The sequence below is a fragment of the Dreissena polymorpha genome, chromosome 15, assembly GCF_020536995.1.
Source record: "Dreissena polymorpha isolate Duluth1 chromosome 15, UMN_Dpol_1.0, whole genome shotgun sequence".
Classification (NCBI taxonomy): Eukaryota; Metazoa; Mollusca; class Bivalvia; order Myida; family Dreissenidae; genus Dreissena; species Dreissena polymorpha.
The window spans coordinates 24,236,752-24,264,155 of NC_068369.1; the positions used below are offsets into that span (position 1 = coordinate 24,236,752).

Here is a 27,404-nt window from a genome sequence, read left to right on the forward strand (position 1 = left end):
TGCGCCACTGTCGATTTCAAATTTTATCGTTTTACACCCTATTTTCAAGTTAGCGGACCATTCATGATTATCTTCACTCGATGTTGCGATAAATACGTCGTTCACATCCGCATGTTCAAACTGGTTAAACATTTCCTCGACCTGGTCTTCCTGGGCTTCGGTGTAGTTGACACGTCGTTGACCACCACGGCCCCGATATCCACGGTGGATTCCCCGATCACTTCCGCGATGACGCAGTCTACGTCCATAGCCACGTGCCCCTCTGTGTGATATCCCCTTTTGTTGATGCGATGTCCCACCGACTGCAGGACATAATTTGGATGCCTTGAAATGGCCAAACTCACCGCAATTGTCACACTGTTTTTGATAGGCGGGACATTTCCTTACTTCATGTTTTCTGCAACACTTGGCACAGTATTTTTGTTGCTTATGGGGGTTTTGATGCGTTCTAGCGATGTTTACGTGAGGGCTTTCGCCCAGTGATTTGATGTGAGACGTGGTCAATTCTATTTGCCTACAAACCTGCACGACACGTTCGATGGTAAGTTGTGTAACCGGTATCTCCATTAGCTTTTCACTACACTTTGTGTCATTCACGCCATTAATGATCATGTCACATATTAACCCTTCTTTTTGTTCCCCATATTGACAGTGTTCGGCCTTTCTTTTTAATTCCGAAATGTAATCCATTATTGACAGGTTACCACGCTTTGTGTTGAGGAACTCTTGTCTTTTAATGTTACGGTAATTATGCACTCCGAAATGTCTGTCAAATTTTGTGAAAACTGTTTCTAGATGGTATTTATCCTCGGCTGGCACTGCCGCGATTCCAGCATCCTGATTGGCAACAACTTCCGGCGCCCACGCGAACGAATCGTAAATTTTTACGCACTCTCTCCCCATGTTGGCAAGTAGGACACCAACCTTTCTTTTTCCAGGCTTGTCGTCCAGACCTAGCGCGTCCAAATGAATTATGAAGTCCCGTTTGTAGTCTTCCCAACTTGATGCACTTTCTGACGGGTTAAATTCCGGTAATGGCCTGATTCCCTTCGAAGCCATTTCGCTGTTGTATAAAATGAACCTTTAACAACAGATTTGCAACGTACGATTGTCATGCAATCGCCTGATTGCGCCGATTTTTAATAGATTTCTGACACCATGTAATAACTCTGAACTCGTCGGTGGGTAACTCACAACTGGCTTTATTCATAGATTCACATATATATATAAATCTCAATACAAGTAACTCATGACTGCATGCTTTAACAAGACAATACGAGTTGTGTCCCTTACATTACAATACATGACACCTTTCAGCGCTGGAACCAAATTTTAAAGGCCTGTGCTAACAGTTCTGTGGCGTCTCATCAGGATCCAAACTGTTTGCTATTCTGATAGTATTCTTTGAAAAAAATCTAAGAAAATGCTTATTTTAGAAATTCAGCAGACAACATTTTTGCAGACGACAAATTTCCCAGCATGCAAAGGGTTAAGAGCGGTGATAGCCGGTGGTTAGGGCTAAACGCGTATGGCAATTAGTACAGATATTTCGTCAACAAACCAAGCGCATATTACCCAACAATTCATTGAAAGGCGGATGCTTTATAAATTTTGAATATATATACATTTCAGGCGGCTTATATCGTTCCGTGGAATCGCCTACCTCACAAAGTGCTTCAAATAGACACATTAGACTGTTTTAATTAAAGGGATCTTTTCACGCTTTGGTAAATTGACAAAATTGAAAAAAGTTGTTTCAGATTCGTAATTTTTCGTTTTAGTTATGATATTTGTGAGGAAACAGTAATACTGAACATTAACCATGCTCTAATATAGCCATTATATGCATCTTTTGACGATTTTAAAACCTAAAAATTATAAAGCGTTGAAACGCGAAACGATTGAATAATTTGGAGAGTTCTGTTTTTGTCGTTAAATTTTGTGAAACTACGAAGATTGCTTATATAAGGTATAAAATACACGAAGGATGTGTAATCGGCGGAATAGCTCAGTAGGCTAGAGCGATTTTACTTCAGGACTCTGGCAGGACTCCAGGGGTCACTGGTTCGAAACCTGCTCCGGGCAATGTTCTTTTCCTTTTTTTAATTTTTTTCTTGATTTTTTAATGGAGCTTTTACGATCCAATGTTTACATTTATCAATATAAAGCATTTAATGAATAAGTTTAAAAAATGCCAAAATCAGTGAAAAGGCCCCTTTAAGGCTGCTCTGCAGCCGGCTGTGGTGGTGTAACTGGCTAGCATTAATAGTGTATAGTGTACAAACAAGTTGGACATTATTAGTCACGTTTTATATTTGGAGCATCCGACCCCGCGCGCATGTACAGTTACCCGCACCTTCACCCAATGGATTTTGTGAAGTATGCCTATTTCATCGAAGTCGAAGCTTAAATTATGAAAGTATGGACGAAATTAATGCGTCAGTCAATGCAAATTTCAGTCCGAGGACATTTAATCTTTGTTATAAATCAGATGGTGTTTGTTTTAAATTTCAATTGAGTTTCGAAAGTGATGTAAAGAAATAAAAAAAAAAACTAGTTTCGGTTTATTTTAACCCAACAAGATTCTAGGTCTCGCGAAAGAAGTCGGCCTCTTGAATAAGAACTTCGACTTTTGGTTTCAAAGAATGATCGATTATTCAGACAACGACCAAAAATACCGACGTTTGATAAAAAAGATTGCATACACATGTATTATTCTCGGAATTTCGAGATCATTCTTTCCCAAACTGAAAGTCATTCTGTCTTATAATAGAAACACGTGGTGCGAATAGTATTAAAATAGCGTTTGCGAATGATTGGACAATCGCTAAAACTGGCGTTTTTGATTGGTTTAAAAGTTCTGGAATGTTCTTGTAACGTCATATCCGCCGGCGTGCCCATGTTCTCTTTAGTCGAGGCATAGGACCGAACCAAACGGGTAACAAAGAAGAAAAAGGCTCAACATTTTTGACCGAGTTCTCTAAAAGAAAAAAAGGTAAGATATTCATGTTACATTGTGACAACATAAAACAAACATTGGATTTAAGTTGTCTATGTACACATTCGTATATGTGAACCTATGACGGAAGAACTATGAAAATGTCATTCAGATTTTTATTGAAAGGAGTTTATTCTCGATTTAACGTTGCGATTTTTTTAAAACAAAATAAGCGTGAAGTTTTTTCATGGTGCTCGTATTCTGTGCGATAAAAAAGTTATTGTGTTAGTCGTGTGATCAATCGTGAACGCTGTCCGTAAAGTGGATCAGTTCGCCACGAGGTTTACACTAATCGCCATGCCGCATGCGCGTTCGTCCACTATCGAACCTCTCGTTAAAGCGGCAAAGGCCAACATGTTCTTCACGTTTAAACTGACTGTCGCGTATCAATGTAAATGATCGGCGGTGTCAACACTTAATCTATCTGCTGTTCTATTTTAACTGTAAAATGCTGGTTTTACCTCGCTGTAATTTTTTCTAGAATCTATTTAACAACTGTCTCTGACAGCGCCTCCCAGTGATTATCGGCAATCGATTGTTGGGACGTAAACATGTAGAATGATGAATAAGATTTAGATGAAAATCAGAGTTGTTTGCAATCTGACATCAAATCACATTTGCTGCCACATAAAAATCTTGTCATTTGTGGTCTATATTAATGGATTCCCAAAGCCTTAGATAACTTTTGCTATGACGGCTCTGGGAGTCCATATTAACCCTTTCTTACACGAAATCGCATCACTAAACAGTATACGCAGTGCATGCAAAAATGACCTGATATAAGCTCTTATCAGGAAGAACTTTGAGCTGTGAGAATGTACTCCTTAAAGCGCAAAGCATTAAAGAAGTAATGTATCAACATTTAATGTTTAAAAATGATCTCTCATGTACCCACTGAAAGTACAGACGCTTTACAAATACATGCATGTGACTTCATAAATATTTTGGTCACTTTATTTTCTATGAAATTTAGTGCGCATAGCATTTGGATAACTGTTTTGCTTCTCTGTCATCCAGGTGCTTGCTTTCTTTCGAATGAATAAAAAAACATCGCAGCAGTATGATCATTATTTCAAAGAGAAAACACCAAAATTGAGTTGCGTAAAAGTCAAATTTAATTACGCAGAATAATGAATTTCTTTGCTTTTTTAAACATTTTAATTGGGTGTAATACGTAGCTTAACTGTAGCACTGTAGTTGCACAAATGCTTAAAAACTGCAAGTACCACAGTCATTTATGCTTTGTTTAATGAAATTTCAGAACCATGGCAAAGGCTCCAGCAGTTGGTATTGATCTGGGCACAACATATTCCTGTGTCGGTGTATTCCAACATGGCAAAGTAGAAATTATCGCCAATGATCAGGGTAACAGAACAACCCCCAGCTATGTTGCCTTCACAGACACTGAAAGGCTTGTTGGAGATGCAGCTAAAAACCAGGTTGCAATGAATCCAACAAACACTGTATTTGGTATGTATGAATATTGTTCTGATTCTTACATAAAAATATTTCATGTAAAAATATCAATTTTTTAACTGAACAATTGATCTCAGAATGTTTGTTCATTGTTTGAAACAGTGGTTAATTATACAATGTGTGTAAAACTGGTTGATCAGTATTAACCACTTGTTTTATAAGTAATTACACATTGAAAATTGGGAATCGCAACATAATTATCTGTTGCAGACGCCAAAAGATTGATAGGAAGAAAATTTGAAGATGCCACTGTCCAGTCTGATATGAAGCACTGGCCATTTGACGTTGTAAGTGATGGTGGCAAGCCTAAGCTGAGAGTTGATTACAAGGGTGAACAGAAGTCTTTTTTCCCAGAAGAAATTTCTTCAATGGTTTTGAACAAAATGAAGGAAACTGCAGAGGCCTTCCTTGGCAAGGTATGTAATGTTAATAATAAATGCCATGACCTAACATTACTGATTGCTACAATGATTGTCAAGTCAGTTAATGTGAGCTTGTTTCTTCACTTGTTTGGCTTTTTTTTTTTCAGAAGTATTAATGATGAATTTAAATATCCACATTCGCAGTCGTTTCAGAAGGCTTTACTGCCTGAAGATGGCTTAGACCTTCCTTGGATGTCTGAAATACTTCTGATTGTTTATACTATATGTTTACCAGTCCTTTTTCATGTTTCGTATACTGTTGTGTTTAAACGTATTTATTTTGGCCCGATGGCATCAAAAGCCTTGACTTATAAAAAACGCTGTCGAGTCAGTTTCCGGGCACCTGAACTAGTACTTGGTGAGGGATGGGAGATCTAAAGAATGCACCCATAGTGGGTATTGAACCCGTGACCTCCCAGTCTCATTGTTATGATATGCTTATAATTATAAAACAATGTATCATTTCAGACGGTTACCAATGCTGTGATTACTGTACCTGCGTACTTCAACGACTCTCAGAGACAGGCTACTAAAGATGCTGGCACCATTTCCGGTATGAATGTTCTCCGTATCATCAATGAGCCCACAGCAGCTGCCATTGCCTATGGCTTGGACAAAAAGGTAGGTTTTGTTTGCTATCTGGTGGTTGATGATGAATTTAAATTCAAGTATTGACATAAACAGTCATTTTAAGAAGCTTCTGTGTCCAACATTAGTCATTCATTGGATATCATAAACACATTAATACACAAACTTTTATTTCTGTTCATACAGCTTGTAAAAAATAATTATTTTTATTTGTACAGCGTGAAGACAAGGTGACATTACCTCATGAATCACATTGTTTCGGCCATTTATTTGTTGATGAAAATTGTTGGAAATTATTTTTTGATACAAGTTATAGTAATAAGTGGCCGATCCTTGTGCTCACTTGCAAAATGTAGCATGCACGTTGTATCTTAAACCTTTTCTATTGTTCACTAGTCATCCAATATTCCCAAATATGCACCTATCGAAATTAACTATATGGAGGAATGTAAGTCTTTACACTGAATTTTTATGTTTGAATTTTAAAAGAAAACAAAAGTTGCAATAATTTTTGGTTTATTTGTCTAACTAGTTACATATGTGCTTAATTTAGAAAATTCTTTTTAAGGTCGGAGGTGAAAGAAATGTGCTCATCTTTGACTTGGGTGGCGGTACCTTCGATGTGTCAATTCTGACGATAGAAGACGGTATTTTTGAAGTGAAGTCCACATCTGGTGACACTCATTTGGGTGGTGAGGATTTCGACAACCGAATGGTGAACCACTTCATCCAGGAGTTCAAGAGAAAACACAAGAAGGATATGAGCGACAACAAGCGTGCAGTACGTCGTCTTCGCACAGCTTGTGAGAGGGCAAAGAGAACTTTATCATCTAGCACACAGGCCAGCATTGAGATTGATTCCCTCTATGATGGTATGTAATACTCACATAATACTTTTATCTTTTGATGTAAAACATGTCAAAGGGTTATGGGTCCTCATAATATGTGTATATTGCGTCTTTATTTTCATGTCGTTATCCTTGGATTTTACTTTGCTTTGTTCAGAAGTATTGATGATGAATTTAATTATCCACATTGGCAGTTGTTTCAGATGGCTTAGATCTTCGGTTCTGTTAAATACTTCTAAACGTTACAAAGTTATTTCAAAACTTCAAAATATTATTCATTAATATTTTATTTATGGATTAACAAATGGAATTACATGAAATACTTTTTTGTTTGCAGGTGTTGATTTCTACACAAGCATCACCAGAGCCAGATTTGAGGAGCTTAATGCGGATCTCTTCAGAGGCACACTGGAACCAGTTGAAAAAGCTTTACGTGATGCCAAAATGGACAAGGCTGGTGTCCAGGACATCGTCCTAGTCGGTGGCTCTACTCGAATTCCAAAGGTCCAGAAACTCCTGCAGGACTTCTTTAATGGAAAGGAACTAAACAAGAGTATCAACCCTGATGAGGCCGTCGCCTATGGTGCAGGTATATGCACTTTTTCATATGTGTTATAGCATAATTAAATAGAGCATGGAGATTGTTTCTCTGTATGATGATATTAAAATTAAGTCCTACTTTGTAACTTCGATTTTAATAAAGTCCATAGGGCTAAGTGTCTTCATGTTAATACTTTTCAGAGTTAAGGGTCCTCATGAACTATTTTGTACAAAATTTAATTGTCCTATATCTTAGTTTGTTGCTGTTAGCCTTTAATTATTTTATTTTTTATTAAGCTTTTTACAGAAGTATTGATGATGAATTTAAATATCCACATTCGCAGTCGTTTCAGAAGGCTTTACTGCCTGAAGATGGCTTAGACCTTCCTTGGATGTCTGAAATACTTCTGAATGCTACAATATGTTGTTTCTTGGAAATACCAGTATTACTAAGGTCTATCAGTTATGGCTTTGTTGCATACATAACACATTTGTGTATATTTGCAGCTGTGCAGGCTGCCATCCTCCATGGTGACAAGTCTGAAGAGGTACAGGACCTCCTTCTGCTGGATGTGGCCCCATTGTCTCTGGGTATTGAGACTGCTGGAGGTGTGATGACCTCACTGATCAAGAGGAACACCACCATTCCAACCAAGCAGACACAAACATTTACAACTTACTCAGACAACCAACCTGGTGTGCTCATTCCAGGTGTACGAAGGTGAGAGAGCCATGACCAAGGACAACAACCTGCTTGGAAAGTTCGAGCTGACCGGAATCCCACCTGCACCCAGGGGTGTGCCACAAATCGAGGTGACCTTTGATATCGATGCCAACGGTATCCTCAACGTCACTGCTGCGGACAAGAGCACTGGCAAAGAAAACAAGATTACCATCACCAATGACAAGGGTAGGTACCATGTGGCAATTTGTTTATTGATATGACACATTGACTGTGCAACAGCATACATATTTATCTTTATTGTACTTGTAATAGAGTAAGAATCACTAGCATTGCTGAAAAACTATACTTTATGTAGAAAAAAATGAGTTGTGTCGATGATGAATTTATTTATCCACATTCGCAGTCGTTACAGAGGACTTTACGGTCCAAAGATGGCCTAGTCCTTCCTTGGATGTCTGAGACACATTTATGTACTCTTAACTTTTCTTTCTTTAACAAAAGTGTATGGTCGAGATTATTGTTTACATGTGATATAAACTATTAACCTTTCTCATTTAATGCATTAAAGGTCGCTTGAGCAAGGAGGAGATTGACCGCATGGTGAATGATGCCGAGAAATACAAGCAAGAAGATGAAAAACAGAAGGAGCGCATCACCGCCAAAAACCAGCTCGAGAGCTACTCATTCAACATGAAGACCACCGTAGAGGATGAGAACATGAAGGGAAAGATCAGCGAGGATGACAAGAAGACCATCTTGGACAAGTGCAACGCAATCATTGCTTGGATGGACAGCAACCAGCTGGCTGATAAGGAGGAGTATGAACACAAGCAGAAGGAGTTGGAGGGTGTGTGCAACCCAATCATCACCAAGCTCTACCAGGCAGGAGGGGCTCCACCTGGGGCTGGAGGTATGCCACCAAACTTTGGTGGAGCTGGGGCACCCCACGGCGGTGGTCAAAGTGGAGGATCCAGTGGCGGACCCACCATCGAGGAAGTCGATTAATTTGAAATTGGTGTATGTTGCCCATTAGATCAAAATGACATGAAAAATGTTCCTTTGCAATCAAGAACAATTCTTCTATGTTATTTATTCGAACATTTATTCACCACCTAAGTAAGTCATTGCCATCAGTTTGTTACCATCATTACGTAAATTATTGTGATCATGATTAAAAATGTTGAGCCATATTTTTGTTTTGTTCATTAAATAAAGTAGGATTGATGGTGCGTAATCTTTTCTAACCCAGTTAGAAACAAACACAATTTAATATTGGACTTATGCGAAATAAGAAAACAAATAAAGATGAACAATTTGCGTAACTTTACAAAACTGCAATTCACATATCTTGATTGAAAACACAATTGTCACTAGATTTAATGAGCACCGCTAACTGGTGCCACGCTCGGCTGCGGGTGCAGTTTTGAATAAATGAAAGCTTGTCAAAAAAAAATTTAGAGGTCACTGACCTTTGACCAAGTGACCCAAAAATGGGTGTGGCAAAATGTAGAGCTAGTCGAGGTGCTGCTCCGAGCCGAGCTAAAAAAGATTATAAACAAGAGCTGTCGCAAAAGGATGACTTATGCCCCCTAGACAGAAGTTAACGAGGTTTTTTTCAAACCTAAACGCAGGTTTCGAAACCTAAACACGGACCCTAAGTTCAAGGTCACAGGGGTCAAAATTTGTGTGCGTATGGAAAGGCCTTGTCCATATACACGTGCATGTCGAGTAGGAAATTGCTATCTGAAGCGACAGAAGTTATAAGCAATTCAAAACCTAAACGCAAAGTGTGACGGACGGACGGACAGTCTAATCACTATATGCCCTCCTTCGGGGGCATAAAAATTTATACTTTATTCCTACAACCTGAATTTGTGTTTCAATTGCTGTGGGCACATGCCTTAATGGGAACTTCAGAGATGTGTTGTTCACATTTTCCCAATTGACAAATATCTGTTGACAAGACCAGCTAGCAATTGATCTTGCTGGAAAGTTTCTTTTGCAAATTTCAATTAATGTGTTACTAAAAAAAATGAACAAGATTCAATTTGTTTACTAGTTAAAAGCTGGAGATTGAAAACGCCACCGTATTAAAAAAAAAAAGATGGGGTACGACATCTCCAAAAACGTCGAAGCTTTTTCTGTTTAACGACACTACCCAGATTACACCATGATCTATAAATACACAGATCTTAAAACACACATGCTGGACTCTAGTTCTAGGCTTAAAGATTGCTGACCATGCATATAAGTTCTTAGCGATAACAATTAGCTAACTTCAAATGATAGTTGTGTCCTTTTCAACTCGAATAAATCTTGCTCAAGAGGTTGTAGAAATAGCACATCTTGTTATGGTGTGGGATTTTCCCATCCTATCTTAAATTAGATGACTAATGTGTTCTGGTCAAACTGCTATACATTTACTGTTTTACTTCACATAAACAACTACTACATGTTTTAAACAGTTTAAATACAAAAATGCTCAACATGTACCAACTACAATATTTCTTTTCAATTTATTATTTGATATGATTGGTAGGATTTGGCAAGCTTGCAATACATTTTTAGCTTATCTATTTTTTTAAGAAAAAAAAAGCTATTGTCATCACCTTGGCGTCGACAGTGGCGTCGGCGTCCGGTTAAGTTTTGCGTTTAGGTCCACTTTTCTCAGACTTACTATCATAAGGGGACTGTGCAGGCAATGTTATGTAACTCTGACTGGCATTTTGACATAATTATGTGCCCTTTTTATACTTAGAAAATTGAAAATTTGGTTAAGTTTTGTGTTTAGGTCCACTTTATTCCTACAGTATCAAAGCTATTGCTTTCATACTTGCAACACTTATTAACTATCATAAGGGGACTGTGCAGGGCAAAGTCATGTAACTCTGACTGGCATTTGGATGGAATTATGGGCCCTTTATACTCAGAAAATTGAAAATTTGGTTAAGTTTTGTGTTTTGGTCCACTTTACCCCTAAAGTATCGTAGATATTGCTTTCATACTTGGAACACTCGCAAACTATCATAAGGGTACAGTGAAAGGACAAGTTGCATAACTCTGGTTGTCATTTTTACGGAATTATGGCCCTTTTTTGACTTAGTAACTTTGAATATATGGTAAAATTTTGTGTTTCGATCCACTTTACTTCTAAAGAATCAAGGCTATTGCTTTCAAACTTCAAATACTTTCATGCTATCATGAGGTTACTGTACCTGGCAAGTTGAATTTTACTTTGACCTTTGAATGACCTTGACTCTCAAGGTCAAATTATTAAATTTTGCTAAAATTGCCATAACTTCTTTATTTATGATTAGATATGATTGATACTTTGACAAAACTACTCCTACCTGACATACCACAATAGACTCCAACCAAACCATCCCCGTGCCCTCCCTCCCCCCTTGAATCCTCCCCCCCTCTTAATTATTTTTTTTAAGAACATCTCACAAATGACCACCACACCCTCACACTTTACCCCCCCCCACCCCCCCCCCCCCAAAATATTTGTTTTGAAACGGTTAAAAAACAAATATTCAGTTTTTATTATTAACCAGGTTTTCCGAAGGAAAAAACTGGTTGTTAGATTGGCGAATGCGGGCGGGCTGGCTGGCGGGCGGAACAAGCTTGTTCAGGCCATAACTATGTCGTTCATTGTCAGATTTTAAAATCATTTGGCACATTTGTTCACCATCATTGGACGGTGTGTCGCGCGAAATAATTATGTCGATATCACCAAGGTCAAGGTCACACTTTGAGTTCAAAGGTCAAAAATGGCCATAAATGAGCTTGTCCTGGCCATAACTATGTCATTCATTGTGAGATTTTAAAATCATTTGGCACATTTGTTCACCATCATGGGACGGTGTGTCGCACGTAAGAATCACGTCAGTATCTCCAATGTCAAGGTCGCCACGACTAAAAATAGATATTTTTTTTAAACAAACTTACAAAGGGGGTTTATTTTGTTTGTTCATTTCAAAAGTTCAGTTTGACTTTTCTCCCTTTATCAGATTTTTTTTCACAATGAAAACCTGGTTTTGTAACAATTTTGTCCCTTGTTTTATTTTTGAAACAAAATACACATCGAGGGTACTAGCATTCAAAAGAGTGCCTAAAGGCCCAATGTCACTCACCTAAGACATGTAGAAACAAACCTACAATAGTTCTTGTACATAATGCAAATAATTTATACATCATGGGTACTAGCAATGTTAGAAGAGAGCCTAAAGGTCTCTCACCTGAGGCATGTAGAAATAAACCTACTCTAGTGCTTTTACATAATGCATATAATGTATACATGTAAGGAGAGAGCCTTAAGGCCCTATGTCTCTCACCTACTAAGTATTTAAAGACATGTAGAAATAAACCTACTCTAGTGCTTTTACATAATGCATATAATGTATACATGTAAGGAGAGAGCCTTAAGGCCCTATGTCTCTCACCTACTAAGTATTTAAAGACATGTAGAAATAAACCTACTATAGCGCTTGTACATAATGCATATAATTTATACATCATGGGTACTAGCAATCTAAGAAGAGAGCCTAAAGGCTCTAGGTCTCTCACCTAAGACATGTAGAAACAAACCTACTATAGTGCTTGTACATTATGCATATAATTTATACATCATGGGTACCAGCAATGAAAGAACAGAGCCTAAAGGCCCTAGGTTTTTCACCCGAGACATGTAGAAATAAACCTTCTATAGTGCTTATACATAATGCATATAATTTATACGCCATGGGTACTAGCAATGTAAGAACAGAGCCTAAAGGCCCTAGGTTTTTTTACCTGAGGCATGTAGAAATAAACCTACTATAGTGCTTTTACATAATGCATATAATGTATACATTGTACATAATTGGTACAAGACGAGGGCTTAAAGGCCTAAGGTCTCTAAAATGACACATGTAGAAACTAATTTGATGTGTGTAAATTTTTTGATGTTTGTGTACAAAGTAGTTAATTACACAAACTTAATGTGGTCTTAATCAGCATTGTTTCCAATTAAAATTTTGACTAAAATAAAATTAAAACAAGCGATGTGTTTGTGAAACACTATGTTCCCATATATTGAAGGATGACCTTTACCTTTAACCACTCAAAATGTGCAGCTCCATGAGATACACATGCATGCCAAATATCAAGTTGCCATCTTCAATATTGCACAAGTGTACATTAAATGAGCGATTTTGACCCATATCTTTGACCTTGAAAGATGACCTTGACCTTTCACCACTCAAAATGTGCAGCTCCATGTGCATGCCAAATATGAAGTTGCTATCTTCAATATTGCGAAAGTTATGGCAAATGTTAATGTTGGAGCAAACAAACAAACCAACTAACAGACAGGGCAAAAACAATATGTCCCCCACTATTTGCTGGGGGACATAAAAACAGTAACAAGCAACCATAAAGGCAATTTTGTACTCGTGGGCTTTAAGCCTAATGTATTCTGAATAAAACCTAAAACCATAAGAATGTAACAAACAACATAAATCAATGACAATGCTATACTATATATCCTGACAACAATCTTTAACAACAGTAATTATAGAACAATAAGAAAGGTTGGTAGGATTAAGCGTCTTCAAAATATGGCACAAAAACAAATTGGTCTACAGACCCGCTATTCAACATAGAACTGACAAGGAAGGCATTGTCAACATGAAGCACAGGAAGTAGGTAATATTAATATAATTGTTTACAAGGGCCAAAGTTCTAACAAACACTGACTATTTCAAAAACAGCTTGTTCGAATGCATACAAGTAACAATCACACAGTTACAAATGTAAATAGGTTAAAAGCACACAAGCGCTAAGCTTTGAAAAATTTACCACAGGATTGCAGGCTTAAAGGAATAAATTAAATCTATTTTTATTGAGGTCAATTCCACAAACATTAATTTGATTAAGTCACAACGCATTACCACTTTAAGATCTGATACTCTTTAAGTTTTAAGTATACCCAAGGTATTCATTTTCTGTCAATATGAATCTCGTCCCCTATTTTCATATTCAGTGACAACAGAGACAGATTGGGTAAAACCAACTTTCTGGTGTCCTTTGGATTTCCTTCAAACATCTCCACATAGTAGACCACGAACTGACTTGGTGGAACTTGTGTGAAGTTCCGGAGAATTTTTTTCAGCTCTCCAAATGTTTGATGGAGGTTTATATCCATGAACTCGCTTTTGTCTTCAAATTTTACCTGAAAACAGAAAATAAGTACAAGTTTTTTTATTTTGACCATCAGTAGATTTTTGTAACTCAAATACATGAGAAAATGAGTGATTGTTCACAAGTTAAAGCAAAGTGTGATGGTAATTTACTCGGTTTTAAAAGAAGCTTGCCTACTCACATTTCAAACTATTGAATAAGTCCAAGATTTGTGTTCAGGATTTGTCCTTGTTAAAAATATATGAACATGTGTACGCATGCAAAAAATCAAAATACTCTTTACATAAGGTCACAGTGGCATATTGGTTATGGTGTTCAACTGGTAATAGGTAGTTCATTCATTTGATCGGCAGGGGGCATTCTCTTACCAATAGACATAAAGTACAGGTTCTACCCCAGAAATGGATTTAATAGTGTGTAAAGAAGCCTTTAGATGATGATGAATTTAAGCCTAGATGAGCCGTACTGTGAAATCCGAGTTCGTAAATTGCCATCCCATATTAAATTGTGCAGTAGGCACAGGATTATCAGGGACATCACTTTAATGAAAATTTTAGTCTAGTTGGAAAGTCTCATCACTGATAAACTGATTTGACTCTTTAAGCATATGAATTAGGCCTGGTTTTCCCAGAACATGACTAAAATAAACTTTGAACTTAAGTGCTCACCAGAAGATTCATGCTCCTGCTGATGGACAGGTCAACATTGGCCAAGGGATCCAGCCTGCCATACTTCTTTTCCAGTGTTGCATACCTGATAAAAGTAAAAATCATAAAGAAACCCAACCTTGCGTGTGGTTTCAGAGAAGATTTTAAGTGTTTTTTTTCCAAAAAAAGTCTTTACATACCAAGTGATGTATGAATTAAAAATAAACTTGCAAAAAGAAAAATATGTTCAGCATATCAATATACACAATTAACATGTTATTCTTAAATCAATAAATAAATTGTTCTAAAAGATCAAATGTGTATTTCAAGGGCTAAAATTTCATGCCATCTTGAAGTGCATTATACCTTTAGAACATTACAGTTTGAATAAATATTAAAGTCTAAGAATGTTTTGTTAGCTAATACAGGCCCAGGAAATATGTCCCAAGAATATTAAAGTTTCAGATCACTGGGATGGAGTAAGAACACAGACTTAGTAACTTTTCCTCTGATTAACAAAAGTATGCCACTGAGTCGTGTTCTGAGAAAACTGGGCATAATGCATGTGCGTAAAGTGTCGTCCCAGCTTAGCCTGTGCAGTCCACACAGGCTTATAAAGGACGACACTTTCCGCTTTTATGGTATGTTTCGTTTAAAGGAAGTCCCTTTTTACCAAAAATCTTGTTTATGCAGAAAGTGCCGTCCCTGATTAGCCTGTGCGGACTGCACTGGCTAATCTGTGACGACACTTTACGCACAGGCAGTATGCCCAGTTTTCTCAGAACGCGACACCACTCATCTGATGAACATGCACCTTTCAGGTGGGTGATCAGTCTCCATGTAGAGACGAATGAATGCCCTCTCTGCGTCTTCCCTCTCAGTGTCGGAAATGTTGCTGCCGTTGAGCTGTGTCACATTAGGAAGACGAGCTATCAACTGCTGCCTACGCACAAATGCCTCAGTCTCCTTTAACAATATACAAAAAGATAAATGGACAGTTTTGCAGTTTTTGAGTGGAACAAGAGATGTGTTCGTCAGAAACAAGAGGGCCATGATGGCCCTGAATCGCTCACCTGACTTACCTTGCTACATCAACTTAAATTCTATCAGACCCATATACAACCCCAAGCCAGATTTCATCAATTAATACATTCTGACAAAATTTCATTAAGACGTGATGAAAACTGTGACCTCTTTCATCTACACAAGGTTTTACTAGAATTGGCCAAGTGACCTAATTTTTGACCCCAGATGACCCATATACGATTTAAAATCAGATATTATCAAGACAAACATTCTGACCATATTTCATAAAGATCAGATGAAAACTATGACCTCTATTGTCTACACAAATTTTTTCTATGATTTGATATAGTGACCTAGTTTTTGACCCCAGATGACCCAAATACAATCCCAACCCAGGTTTCATCAAGATTAACATTCTGGCCAAATTTTATTAAGTTTTGATGAAAACTGTGACCTCTACTGTCTACACAAGTTTTTTTTTAAACTTTGACCTATTGACCTAGTTTTTACCCTAGATGACCCAATTTGATCCCAACCAAGATTTTAACAAGCCAAACATTCTGACCATATTTCAATAAGATCTGATGAAAACTGACCTCAATTGTCTACACAAGGTTTTTCTATTATTTGACCTAGTGACCTAGTTTCTGACCCCAGATGACCAAAATACAATCCCAATACAGATTTTATCAAGATAAACATACTGACCAAATTTCATAAAGATTGGATGAAAACTGTGACCTCTATTGTCTACACAAGGTTTGTCTATTATTTGACCTAGTGACCTAGTTTTTGACCCCAGATGACCCAAATACAATCCGACCCAGATTTCATCAAGATAAACATTCTGACCAAATTTCATAAAGATTGGATGAAAACTGTGTGACCTCTATTGTCTACACAAAGTTTTTCTATAATTTGACCTAGTGACCTAGTTTTTGACCCCAGATGACCCAAATACAATCCCAACCCAGATTTCATCAAGATAAACATTCTGACCAAATTTCATAAAGCTTGGATGAAAACTGTGACCTCTATAGTCTACACAAGGTTTTTCTATTATTTGACCTAGTGACCTAGTTTTTGACCCCAGATGACCCAAATACAATACCAACCCAGATTTCATCAAGATATACATTCTGACCAAATTTCATAAAGATTGGATGAAAACTGTGACCTCTACTGTCTACACAAACAAATTGTTGACAGACGGACGGACGCACAACGGACATCACACGGTCACATAAGCTCACTATGTCACTTAATGACAGATGAGCTTAAAATCACTACAAAGTTATGGTCCATTGATATATGACAAAGTTTAGGGCCTTGGACAGTATCTGAAAGCGTTTTGGAAAAATCTCCCGAAGTGTTATTTTTAAGAGAAGCCCAAGGCCGCTGATTTTGTCAAATATCAATGGACGGAAATGAAAGTCTGACTTGATCTTTAAGTTATGTAGGTACACTCACAAACAAAATATCAGTGAATATCATAAAGCGTTTCATAAAAAAACATCCGGAAAACGGTTATTATAGAGAAAATTAATTTCCAAGTCAAAGGTCCATAACATCACCAAAAATTAATGGGCCAGAACAAAACTAACACTTCATCTGAAGGTCAAGTCGATAGACTTACATACCAAAAATCAGCTAAATATCTGAAAGACTTTTGTAAAAAAAAATCTCAGGAAAACATTTATAATAGAGAAATCCTAAGTCCAATAACCATAACTCAATGGACCGGAATGAAACTCTCAATTCATCTGTTAGTCATGTATGTAGACTAACACAACAAATATAAGGTTAATATCTCAAAGCATTTATGAAAAAAGTCCGGAAAATGTAATGCCAGACAGATGGACAGTGCAACTGATATATGCCACCCTACCAGGAGCATAAAAATGTGTACAAATTCACACAGATAACTAAATAAATCAAATAATTTACATTTATATTTGCGCACATTTGTTATTATTGAATTAACATAAAAAGTAATACAAGAGGACCAAGGGAATGGTAGACCCTATATACTCCAACATGTAAACATTAAAGTGAAGTATATATCTAATATAAAATGTCTAAATGATGATGCCAGATCTGCTCATTTTGAGCAATTTCTTCATTTATCACAATGATTTATAAAATACCAAAATCAATTCCTTCATTTTCCATTACAATTTAAGTCTTTTAATTCGGAAAGTCCAAAATGTGTCATTTGGTAAAGCATTAACCCTTTACCAAATGACACATTTTGAACTGTCCCAAATTGAAAGATGATGCAGACAACACTTAAAATTATAATGGAATATGAAGAAATAGCTTTGGAAGAGTATAAATAATTGTGATAAAAGGAGAAATTGCTCAATATGAGCAATTTCCCCTTTAATCACAATGATTTATACAGTCTTCTGCACCAAACCCATAAAATCCTGTTACCGTTTGGTAAAGGGTTATTCCAACCAAAAATGTGGAAATGGATTAACCCATTACAAACAATAACAAGAATTTACTGGTTTATTGCAGACGACTCTAGAAATCATTTGTGATTAGAGGAGAAATTGCTTATTTTGAGCAATTTCTCCTTTTATCACAATGATTTCAACCCTACCAAAGCTATTTCTTCACATTTCATTACAATGTTCTTTGTCATCTGCGACCTCTTTGAATTTGGGACAGTCCAAAAGTTGTCATTTGGTAAAGGGTTTATGGGTTCAACAGAAGTTGACCTTACATCTTCACAGGTGTTATGCAATGAAGGATTTCTTGAAGTACTGTTAGGGGAGTTACCCTTCTACCTCAGATGACTTAAGAAGACAAAAGAAGAAATTGCTCATAGCAAGCAAAATCTCCTTTAAACACAATGTTTTCTACCTATTTGATTGAGGACTATAAGATTTCACCACATACCAAATTTGGTAGCCCTAGGCCTTATGGTTACGGACAAGAAGATTTTCAAAGTTTTCACAAAATATGCAAAAAAGTATAAACATGCAAAGTTCAAAGAGCTCCTGCGGCCATGTTTTTCGACGAAAAAAATTTTCTTGAACAACTTTTTTAGGGGAGCCTTTAAGGATCATCCCTGTAAAAAAAATTGAAAATCCGACGAGCCGTTTCTGACGAGAAGATTTTTTTAAGGTTTTGACCATATATGGGCATGGCGGCCAGCTTGGTTATGTGACCAAATTTTTTTTTAACAATATTTTTTTCCCGTGACGTAAGGATGCTCCACATGAAATTTGGTTGAAATTGGCTCAATGGTTTAGGAGGAAAATATGATCTGCTCAGGTACGCTAAAAAGTGGACTTAAACATTGAGATTGAGAATTTTTGCTTGTTTTGAAGAGATTCCTCTTTTTTCTCAAAATTGACAAGATATCATCCACTAAACAGGCAACCCATGTTCGCATAAGGAAAAGGGTAACTTGGAAAAAAATGGTATTTATTTAACCCTTTACCAATCAACATATTTTGGACTGAACAATTTCTCAATTTCCCACAATGATCCAACCCTACCAGAGCAATTTCCTAAGCAATAATCACCTCCCATTTTAAAAATGGTATCCATTTAACCCTTTACCAATCAACATATTTTGGACTGAACAATTTCTCAATTTCCCACAATGATTCAACCCTACCAGAGCAATTTCCTAAGCAATAATCACCTCCCATTTTAAAGGAAAAATAATTTCTCATCAACAAAACTACAGCATTAATTGATTTCTGGTAGTTAACCCTTTTCCAAATTGAAAGAGGTTGCAGACGACATATTAAATTATAATGGAATAAGAAGAAACTGATTTAATAGGGTAGGAAGCATTGTGATGAAAGGAGAAAATGTTAATTTCAGCAATTTCTCCTTTTATTTCAATGATTTCCACAGTCACAAACATTTGCAGAAAGAATTAACTGTTCTGGGTTAAGGGTTTATGTGGTCTGCAGCAAAGCCATCAGAAGAGAATCGTGTCAGAGAAACCTGGCCTGTAGCCAGCAAATCCTTTACTCTAATAGCAATATTAATTCAAAAAAAGAGTAAACTATAATTATTTCTAAATCTGCCATCTCAAGGAGATAATTCTGGACTTAATGGTTCGATGTTGCTCATTTTCAACAGGGCTCGAGTTTTCATTGATATGAAGACACTGTGCAAGTTTGGAAAGAATTGGATGAACAATTTTGGACTTTATTGCATAAACACCATTTTCTCAATTCAAGGGGAGGTAATTCTGTACTTCATGGACCAATAATGCTCATTTTTTGTAGGGTTCGTGTCCTCATTGATATAAAGACACTGTGCAAATTTGGAAAGGATCGGACAAAAAATGTGGAAGATTTTTGAAAGTTTTCACAAAATAGGCAAAAACGAATAAACATGCAAAGTTCAACGAGCTCCTGCGGCCATGTTTTTTGACGAATCAAATTTCTTTGAACAACTTTTTCAGGGGAGCCTTCAAAGGTCATCCCTGTGAAATTTTTTGAAAATCTGATGAGCGGTTTCTGACAAGAAGATTTTTTAAGGTTTTTACCATATATGGTCATGGCGGCCATCTTGGTTATGTGATCAAATTTTTTTTAACAATTCTTTTGTCCCATGACCTAGGGATGCTCCACATGAAATTATGTTGAAATTGGCTCAATGGTTTAGTAGAAGAAGATGTTTACAAATTGTTTACAGACAGACAGACAGACAGACGGACGGACGGACGGACGCCGGACGGTGAGTGATCACAATAGCTCACCCCGAGCTATCGCTCAGGTGAGCTAACAAAATGCGCCGCTTTGAAATAATAAAAAAATATTATTTTTGTTTGACCTTTGACCTGGAAGGATGACCTTGACCTTGAACTTCCACCACTCAAAATGTGCAGCTTCATGAGAACGCCGCTTTGAATTTTTTTTTTTAAATTGACCTTTGACCTTGAAGGATGACCTTGACCTTGAACTTCCACCCCTCAAAATGTGCAGCTTCATTAGAACCCCGCTTTGATTTTTTTTCTTTTTTTTTTGACCTTCGACCTTGAAGGATGCCCTTGACCTTGAACTTCCACCACTCAAAATGTGCAGCTTCATGAGATACACATGCATGCCAAATATCAAGTTGCTATCTTCAATATTGCAAAAGTTATGGCCAACGTTAGTGTTTTTTTCGGACGGACAGACAGACTGACATACTGACGGACAGTTCAACTGCTATATGCCACCCTACCGGGGGCATAAAAACATAATAATGTTAGAAGTGAAGCCATTGCCTTAGCAGCTACATTTACACTTCTACATTATTAATTATAGTGATCCATTTGTATATGCAGTATCAGTTTTATGGGCCTCTAGAGTGGTAACAAGGCTTGTTAAGATTTGAACTGCTGACTTATTTTTTGGACACACATGACAAAGATTCAAAACCTGGCCTATATATGTGTCGTGTTCTGAGAAAACAGGGCATAATGCATGTGTATAAGGTGTCATCCCAGATTAGCCTGTGCAGTCTGCACATGCTAATCAGGGACGACACTTTCCGCTTTTATGGTATTTTTCTTTTAAAGGAAGTCCATTCTTACCGATAATCTTGTTTAGGCGGAAAGTGTCGTCCCTGATTAGCCTATGCGGACTGCACAGGCTAATCTGGGATGACACTTTACGCACAGGCATTATGCCCAGTTTTCTCAGAACGCGACACATATTGTCTAGAGAAACATTCTGACAAAGTTTCATTACGATTGAGCCAAAAATACTGTGGTAAAAAGGTTTTTGTAAGATTTGACCAATTGACCTAGTTTTTTTTGTCCTTTGTTACCAAGATTTGCACCATTCTAGACATTTAAAGATGAATATTCTGACTACATTTTATCGAGCATGAGTCATAAATTTGGCCTCTAGAGTGGTAACAAGTTTTTTGCCAAGAGTTGACATGGTGATCTAGTTTTTCCTGCACTTGACCAAGGTTCAAATATAGCCTAGGCATTGCCAAGATAAACATTCTTACCATGTTTCATTACGATTGAATCATTACTGTTGCCGATAGTGTTAACGAGCTGTCTTTAAATTTGACCTGGTGACCTAGTTTCATGACATACTTAACCCAGATTTGAACTATTCTTCTAGTGTGGTAACAAGGTTTTCCTAATCTTTGACGGGGTGTCATACTTTTTGGACCTTTTGACCACAATGCAAATCTGGACTATAAAATGTTAACATACAATAATCTCAATAATTCTGACCAAGTTGCATCATGATAGAGTCATAAAATGTGACCTCTAAATTGTGCAATTGTTTCGTAGCGTTTGACCTGGTGACCTAATTTTTGGATGCATGTGACCAGATTTTAATTCAGCTTACCGGGTAGTTATTTTCTTGATAAAAACTCTGACCACGTTTCATCAAGATTTTATCAAAAACATGACCCCTAGAGTGGAAATGTGCTAAAAGTTGAAGGAACACACTACATACTGCGTAATGCCAGATAAAGGTAGATCACAATAGCTCACCTTCAGAACTTTGCCTTCAGGTAAGCAAAAATATTGACAGTCAAAGAAGCTCATCCTTGTGAAGAATGCATTCTTTTCTATTTTATAAGTAATATTTACCTCTAAAAATGGTACGCCAGTTATTCGAAGACTTGAAAGGACCGGAAATCTCCTGAACTTGTCAATCTCTTCCCAAGTTTCAAAATTGGAATGACTTAAGTTTAGGCAAGTTAAAGCTGAGAACTCTGTAAAGGAAGCCTCGTCAGGCAACACTTTGATATTGCAGTCAATAATGGTCATTGAGACCAAGTTTGGAAATGCCTGGCCCAGTTTTGAGAAATTGTGCCAGTCAGATATATCACAGTCGTTCATGTAGAGTCGCACTAATGTTGGGTGACAGAAACCGGAAGGAATTTCAACGCTTGAGTACTGGTTCATACTCAGGTGTAACTCCTGAAGACTGAAATCCACAAATAATTAGCACATATAATTTTAACTTGAATGGAATAACCTATGTAAAATTTTGATTCAATCACTTGATAAATGTTGAAGTAGTTTACTCGCCAAACTTCAAACATTTCTTGCTTTGCCAGTCAGTCAGTCATCACATAACCAAGGATCGTGTGGATCATTTGGCATTAAACAAGTGTTGTACAAATGTACACTTGATGGTGATAAGGTTACAATTCAATATGGCCACAGATATGTAGACGTAGATTGCTCCTCAAACATATAACATTTTATGCTGGCAGACAGAAAAACCTATAAATTGACCGCCCAACCAACAGACAGCATGACTCAAAGCTAGGTTATAATGTTCTAGTTTTTATTAGATTATACATGTACTAATCTATTATTGTTTTATTACCTAGATTATACTAATCTTTTACAAAGTTCTTTTTAACAGCTAACTTTTTATAATGCAACTCTCCAAAAGAATACATCAGTACCAGTAATTGTATACATTAAAAAATTTCACCATCTTTGCACTCCCTTAATATAGAAAATTTGCCAAATTTATTTGTTGTTGGATTCGCCCAAATGGATCGGTGTTCAATAATCACCCTGCATTAATCATCAAACAAAATTAAGTTCAAAAGTCAGCTTAGATTGCTATTCCAAAACAAGATGGCCTGAAAGGCCCAAAGTTGCTCACCTGAGATTCAAAGGAACTGATCTGTTCTGTGCAGCCCAAGATGTCATTAACACAAATGTTCTAACCAACTTTCATGGCAAGTGAACACTCTGACAGCCACGTTTTTCAACAGACCAGAACCATTTTCATACACATCCAAGATATCATTTAAACAAATATTCTGACAAAGTTTCATTAAGATTCATGGAGCCATATAAGGACAAATGCCCTGCTTCCTGGTGGCCATATTTTTCAAGCAACTTAAACCATTTTCAATCTTGTCATAGATATCATTGGGACAAATCTTCGGACCAAGTTTCATGATGATCGGACAATAAATGTGGCTTCTAGAGTGTTAAAAAGGTTTTACTAAAGCTATATCAGGAAAAATGCCACGACCCCTTGGAGGCCATGTCTTTCCACCAACCAGTACCATTTTGCGATCTCATCCAAGATATAATTGGGACAAATTGTCTGGCCAAGTTTCATAATGATCGGACAATAAATGTGGCCTCTAGAGTGTTAATAAGGTTTAACTAAAGCAATATATATCCATATTAGGAAAATGACCCGCCCCCCCTGGTTGCCATGTTTTTAAAGCATCCGAAACCATTTTCGAACTCATCCAAGATATCATTGGGACAAATCTTCTGTCCAAGTTTCATGAAGATCAGAAAATAAATGTGGCCTCTAGAGTGTTAACAAGGTTTTACTATAGCCATATAAGGAAAAATGCACCGCCCCCTGGTGGCCATCTTTACCAGCCAACCGGCATCATTTTGAACTCTTCCAAGATATTATTGGGATGAATCTTCTTACCAAGTTTCATGAAGATCAGAGAATAAATGTGGCCTCTAGAGTGTTAACAAGATTTTACTATAGCCATATATAGCCATATAAGGAAAAATGCACCGCCCCTTGGCAGCCATGTTTTTCAATCGAATGTAACCATTTTTGAACTCAACCAAGATATCATTAAGACCAATCTTCAGACCAAATTTCATGAAGATCGGAAAATAGATGTGGCCTCAAGAGTGTTAACAAGGTTTTACTAGAGCCATATAAGGAAAAATCCCCCCCCCCCCTGGCGGCCATGTTTTTCAACCAAACAGCATCATTTTTGAACTCATTCAAGATATTATTGGGATGAATCTTCTGACCAAGTTTCATGATGATCAGACGATAAATGTGGCCTCTAGAGTGTTAACAAGATTTTATAACAGCCATATATAGCCAAACAAGGAAAAATGCCCCGCCCCCTGGCTGCCATGTTTTTAAAACAACCGGCATCATTTATAAACTCGTTCAATATATTATTGGGATGAATCCTCTGACCAAGTTTCATGGAGATCGGACAATAAATGCTGCCTCTAGAGTGTTAACAAGATTTGACTATAGCCATATAATGAAAAATGCCCCGCCCCTTGGCAGCCATGTTTTTTCAAGCAAACATAACAATTTTCGAACTCAACCAAGATATCATTGAGACCAATCTTCTGACCAAATTTCATGAAAATTGAACAATAAATGTGACCTCTAGAGTGTTAACAAGGTTTTACTATAGCCATATAAGGAAAAATGCCCCGCCCCCTGGCAGTTATATTTTTCAACCAACCAGCATCATTTTTGAACTCGTCCAAGATATTATTGGGATGAATCTTTTGACCAAGTTTCATGAAGATCGGACAATAAATGTGGCCTCTTGAGTGTTAACAAGGTTTTACTATAGCCATATAAGGAAAAAATGGCCCGCCCTTGGCAGCCATGTTTTTCAAGCAAACGTAACCATTTTCGAACTCATCCAAGATATCATTGAATCTAATCTTCTGGCCAAATTTCATGAAGATTGGACAATAAATGTGGCCTCTAGAGTGTTAGCAAGGCAAATGTTGACGCCGCATAACGCACAACGCAAAACACACGACGGACAAAAGGCGATCACAAAAGCTCACCATGAGCACGTTGTGCTCAGGTGAGCTAAAAACAGAAGTGTAAGTAATAGACAACAGTACAGTAAGTTATTGACAAGTCCGCTATGAAACTTACATACCGTACCTAGGAAAGCATGGCAAGATAGTTGACAGTTCATCCCAGGTGACATTTGTGTTGTTCAGTATAAGTGTCTCCAAGTAATGAAATGAGCGTCCCTGGCAGTCTGCTGGCAGGGTGTCCTTGCTAAGGTCATTTGATGTCATGTTGAGAAACACCAGCTGGGGAATTAGCTCCAGCACCTTGAACACCTTCAACAAACAGAATTAAATATATATCATCAAATGAGAAAAGTGCACTGGTACATAAATCTGCACTATATATGACTCCTATGTGAGACTATGAGCCCATGGGTTAGTTTCATGAAAAAGGGTTATGTTAAGTCAATATTCCGGTTAATAAAACAATTATTTTTAAACAAATAATTTTGATAGTTTTCACAAAACAGACGCAACTAGTTTTCCTATGATGTTAAGCAAATTGTAAGACACATCAGAATCTAATAACAAGAGTCCAGCATAACGGGTGCCAACACTCGGATGCAGATGAAGTTTTGAATCAATGAAAGCTTGTCAGATTATTTTTTTGAGAGGCGACCTTGACCTTTGACCTTGTGACCCAAAAATGGGTGTGGCGTGTAGATTCATCAAGGTGCAGCTACATATGAAGTTTCAAAGTTGTAGGTGGAAGCACTTTGATTTTAGAGCCAATGTTACGGTTTTAGCACTGCGGACATCGGACGAGCTGGCTTTGACAATACCTTGGGTTTTCTCGGAAAACAGCTGAGCTCAAAATTATAAACATTTAATGGAACAGATGTGCCTACCTGTTTCCAGTCTTTCATACAGTTTTTAGTGAGGTCTAACTCCTTAACATATCTGCACATATGGCTTAAGGATGTTTCATCCCCAACACTGTCTATGTTTTCATAATCCATGGTAAGTCTTGGAGGCAGCTGTAAATCATCTGGAACAATAAACTTAATTTTAGTAAGAGATTCTAAAGGTTTGTCATAAATTAATGCATAAAACAAATGTAAATTCATCAAGCAGACACATAATTAATTTTTATGCTCCCCTTCGAAGAAGAGAGGGTATATTGTTTTGCACATGTCGGTCCGTCTGTCCACCAGATGGTTTTCGGATGATAACTCAAGAACGCTTAGGCCTAGGATCATGAAACTTCATTGGTACATTGATCATGACTGTCAGATGGCCCCTATTGATTTTCAGGTCAATAGGTCAAAGATCAAGGTCACAGTGACTCGTAATAGTAAAATGGTTTCCGGATGATAACTTAAGAATGCTTACACCTAGGATTATGAAACTTCATAGGTACATTGATCATGACTGGCAGATGAACCCTATTGATTTTCAGGTCACTAGGTCAAAGGTCAATGTCACAGTGACAAAAACATATTCATACAATTGCTGCCACTACAACTGACAGCCCATATGGGGGCATGCATGTTTTACAAACAGCCCTTGTTTTCATTGACTTGAATAATGAAACTGTCAAAATTGCATGGTTTGCTATTTAGTCTTAATTTTAAAACATTGTTTACATGCCCTTCTACTTATTTAAATACCAATTTTACATGGCTAAAGGGGTTTTATTCAGTTAAAAAGTAGGCTTTTGAATTGGTTTTAACTTTTTAATTTCACAACAATATCATGAACTAGTCAGATTTTATTCACGGATTTGAACTAAATAAAAACTAATTGACTATTATTTCTAAGCTGTTTATCAGAGCAATTTTCAATGAAATATTTTGTGGCAACTCCAGGAAGCAAAAAGCGGTGGCAAAATAATATGACATATGTAACATTGGTGTGTTTTTAGGCCATCGGCAAGTAACTTAATTCACCTGATGAGGAGCTGATGTTTCTCTTTCTGGGAGCGTAAACCTTGACCATTCCCACAGCAGAATCTGTATCCAGTCCAGTGTCTTCATATTTTTCTTTAATAGCTTCCGTAAGAGTCCTCATGACTAAACATAAATGTAAAATGGAATATAAAATACAATGGGATCATGCTTTCAGACACTTCCCTCAACATTTATATCAAACACAAACACTAAATTAATGACTAATAAGATTTAAGGTTAAGTTAATAATTGTGACCGTAGTATTACCAACAAAGCTGTAAAATAAACTCAAGAACAGGATGTTCACATTTAGTCCATTAAAACTAAATCCTTTAACATTTGAAATTTAATGTCAATTTTTACGTTTTATACCAACATCCGAACTTCTATGCAAGTTTATATTTATTTCGATAATGAAACAAAAAAACAACGCCCATATACGTTTGAACAAATATTTGTGCATAAATACTTCTGAAATTAGTATGTGTCATCCAAACGTAGTAGAGTTAGTTGATGCATTTCTATTTTAAGACTTATCTT

The 27,404-nt window shown here is 37.0% G+C and overlaps 2 protein-coding genes across 2 annotated transcripts; one reads left to right on the forward strand and one right to left on the reverse strand.

Annotated features, from left to right (window-relative positions):
• The first annotated feature begins 2,834 nt into the window (after nt 1-2,834).
• On the forward strand, nt 2,835-8,747 carry LOC127859413 (heat shock cognate 71 kDa protein-like). The gene is given in 10 exon segments (XM_052396780.1): nt 2,835-2,992; nt 4,258-4,468; nt 4,685-4,890; nt 5,365-5,517; nt 5,703-5,714; nt 6,053-6,356; nt 6,670-6,921; nt 7,380-7,576; nt 7,578-7,782; nt 8,126-8,747. Coding segments are annotated over 9 exon segments (1,971 nt in total). The 5' UTR covers nt 2,835-2,992; nt 4,258-4,263; the 3' UTR covers nt 8,563-8,747.
• Nucleotides 8,748-12,979: 4,232 nt separating this feature from the next.
• LOC127860593 (tubulin-specific chaperone cofactor E-like protein) lies at nt 12,980-27,150 on the reverse strand. Its single transcript, XM_052398732.1, has 8 exons — nt 27,132-27,150; nt 26,865-26,987; nt 25,824-25,963; nt 25,055-25,248; nt 21,994-22,333; nt 15,202-15,353; nt 14,409-14,493; nt 12,980-13,771 (listed from the first exon to the last, which is right to left on the reverse strand). Exons 2-8 carry the CDS (start codon nt 26,983-26,985, stop codon nt 13,538-13,540), a joined length of 1,266 nt encoding a protein of 421 aa, XP_052254692.1. The 5' UTR covers nt 26,986-26,987; nt 27,132-27,150; the 3' UTR covers nt 12,980-13,537.
• Nucleotides 27,151-27,404: the final 254 nt, after the last annotated feature.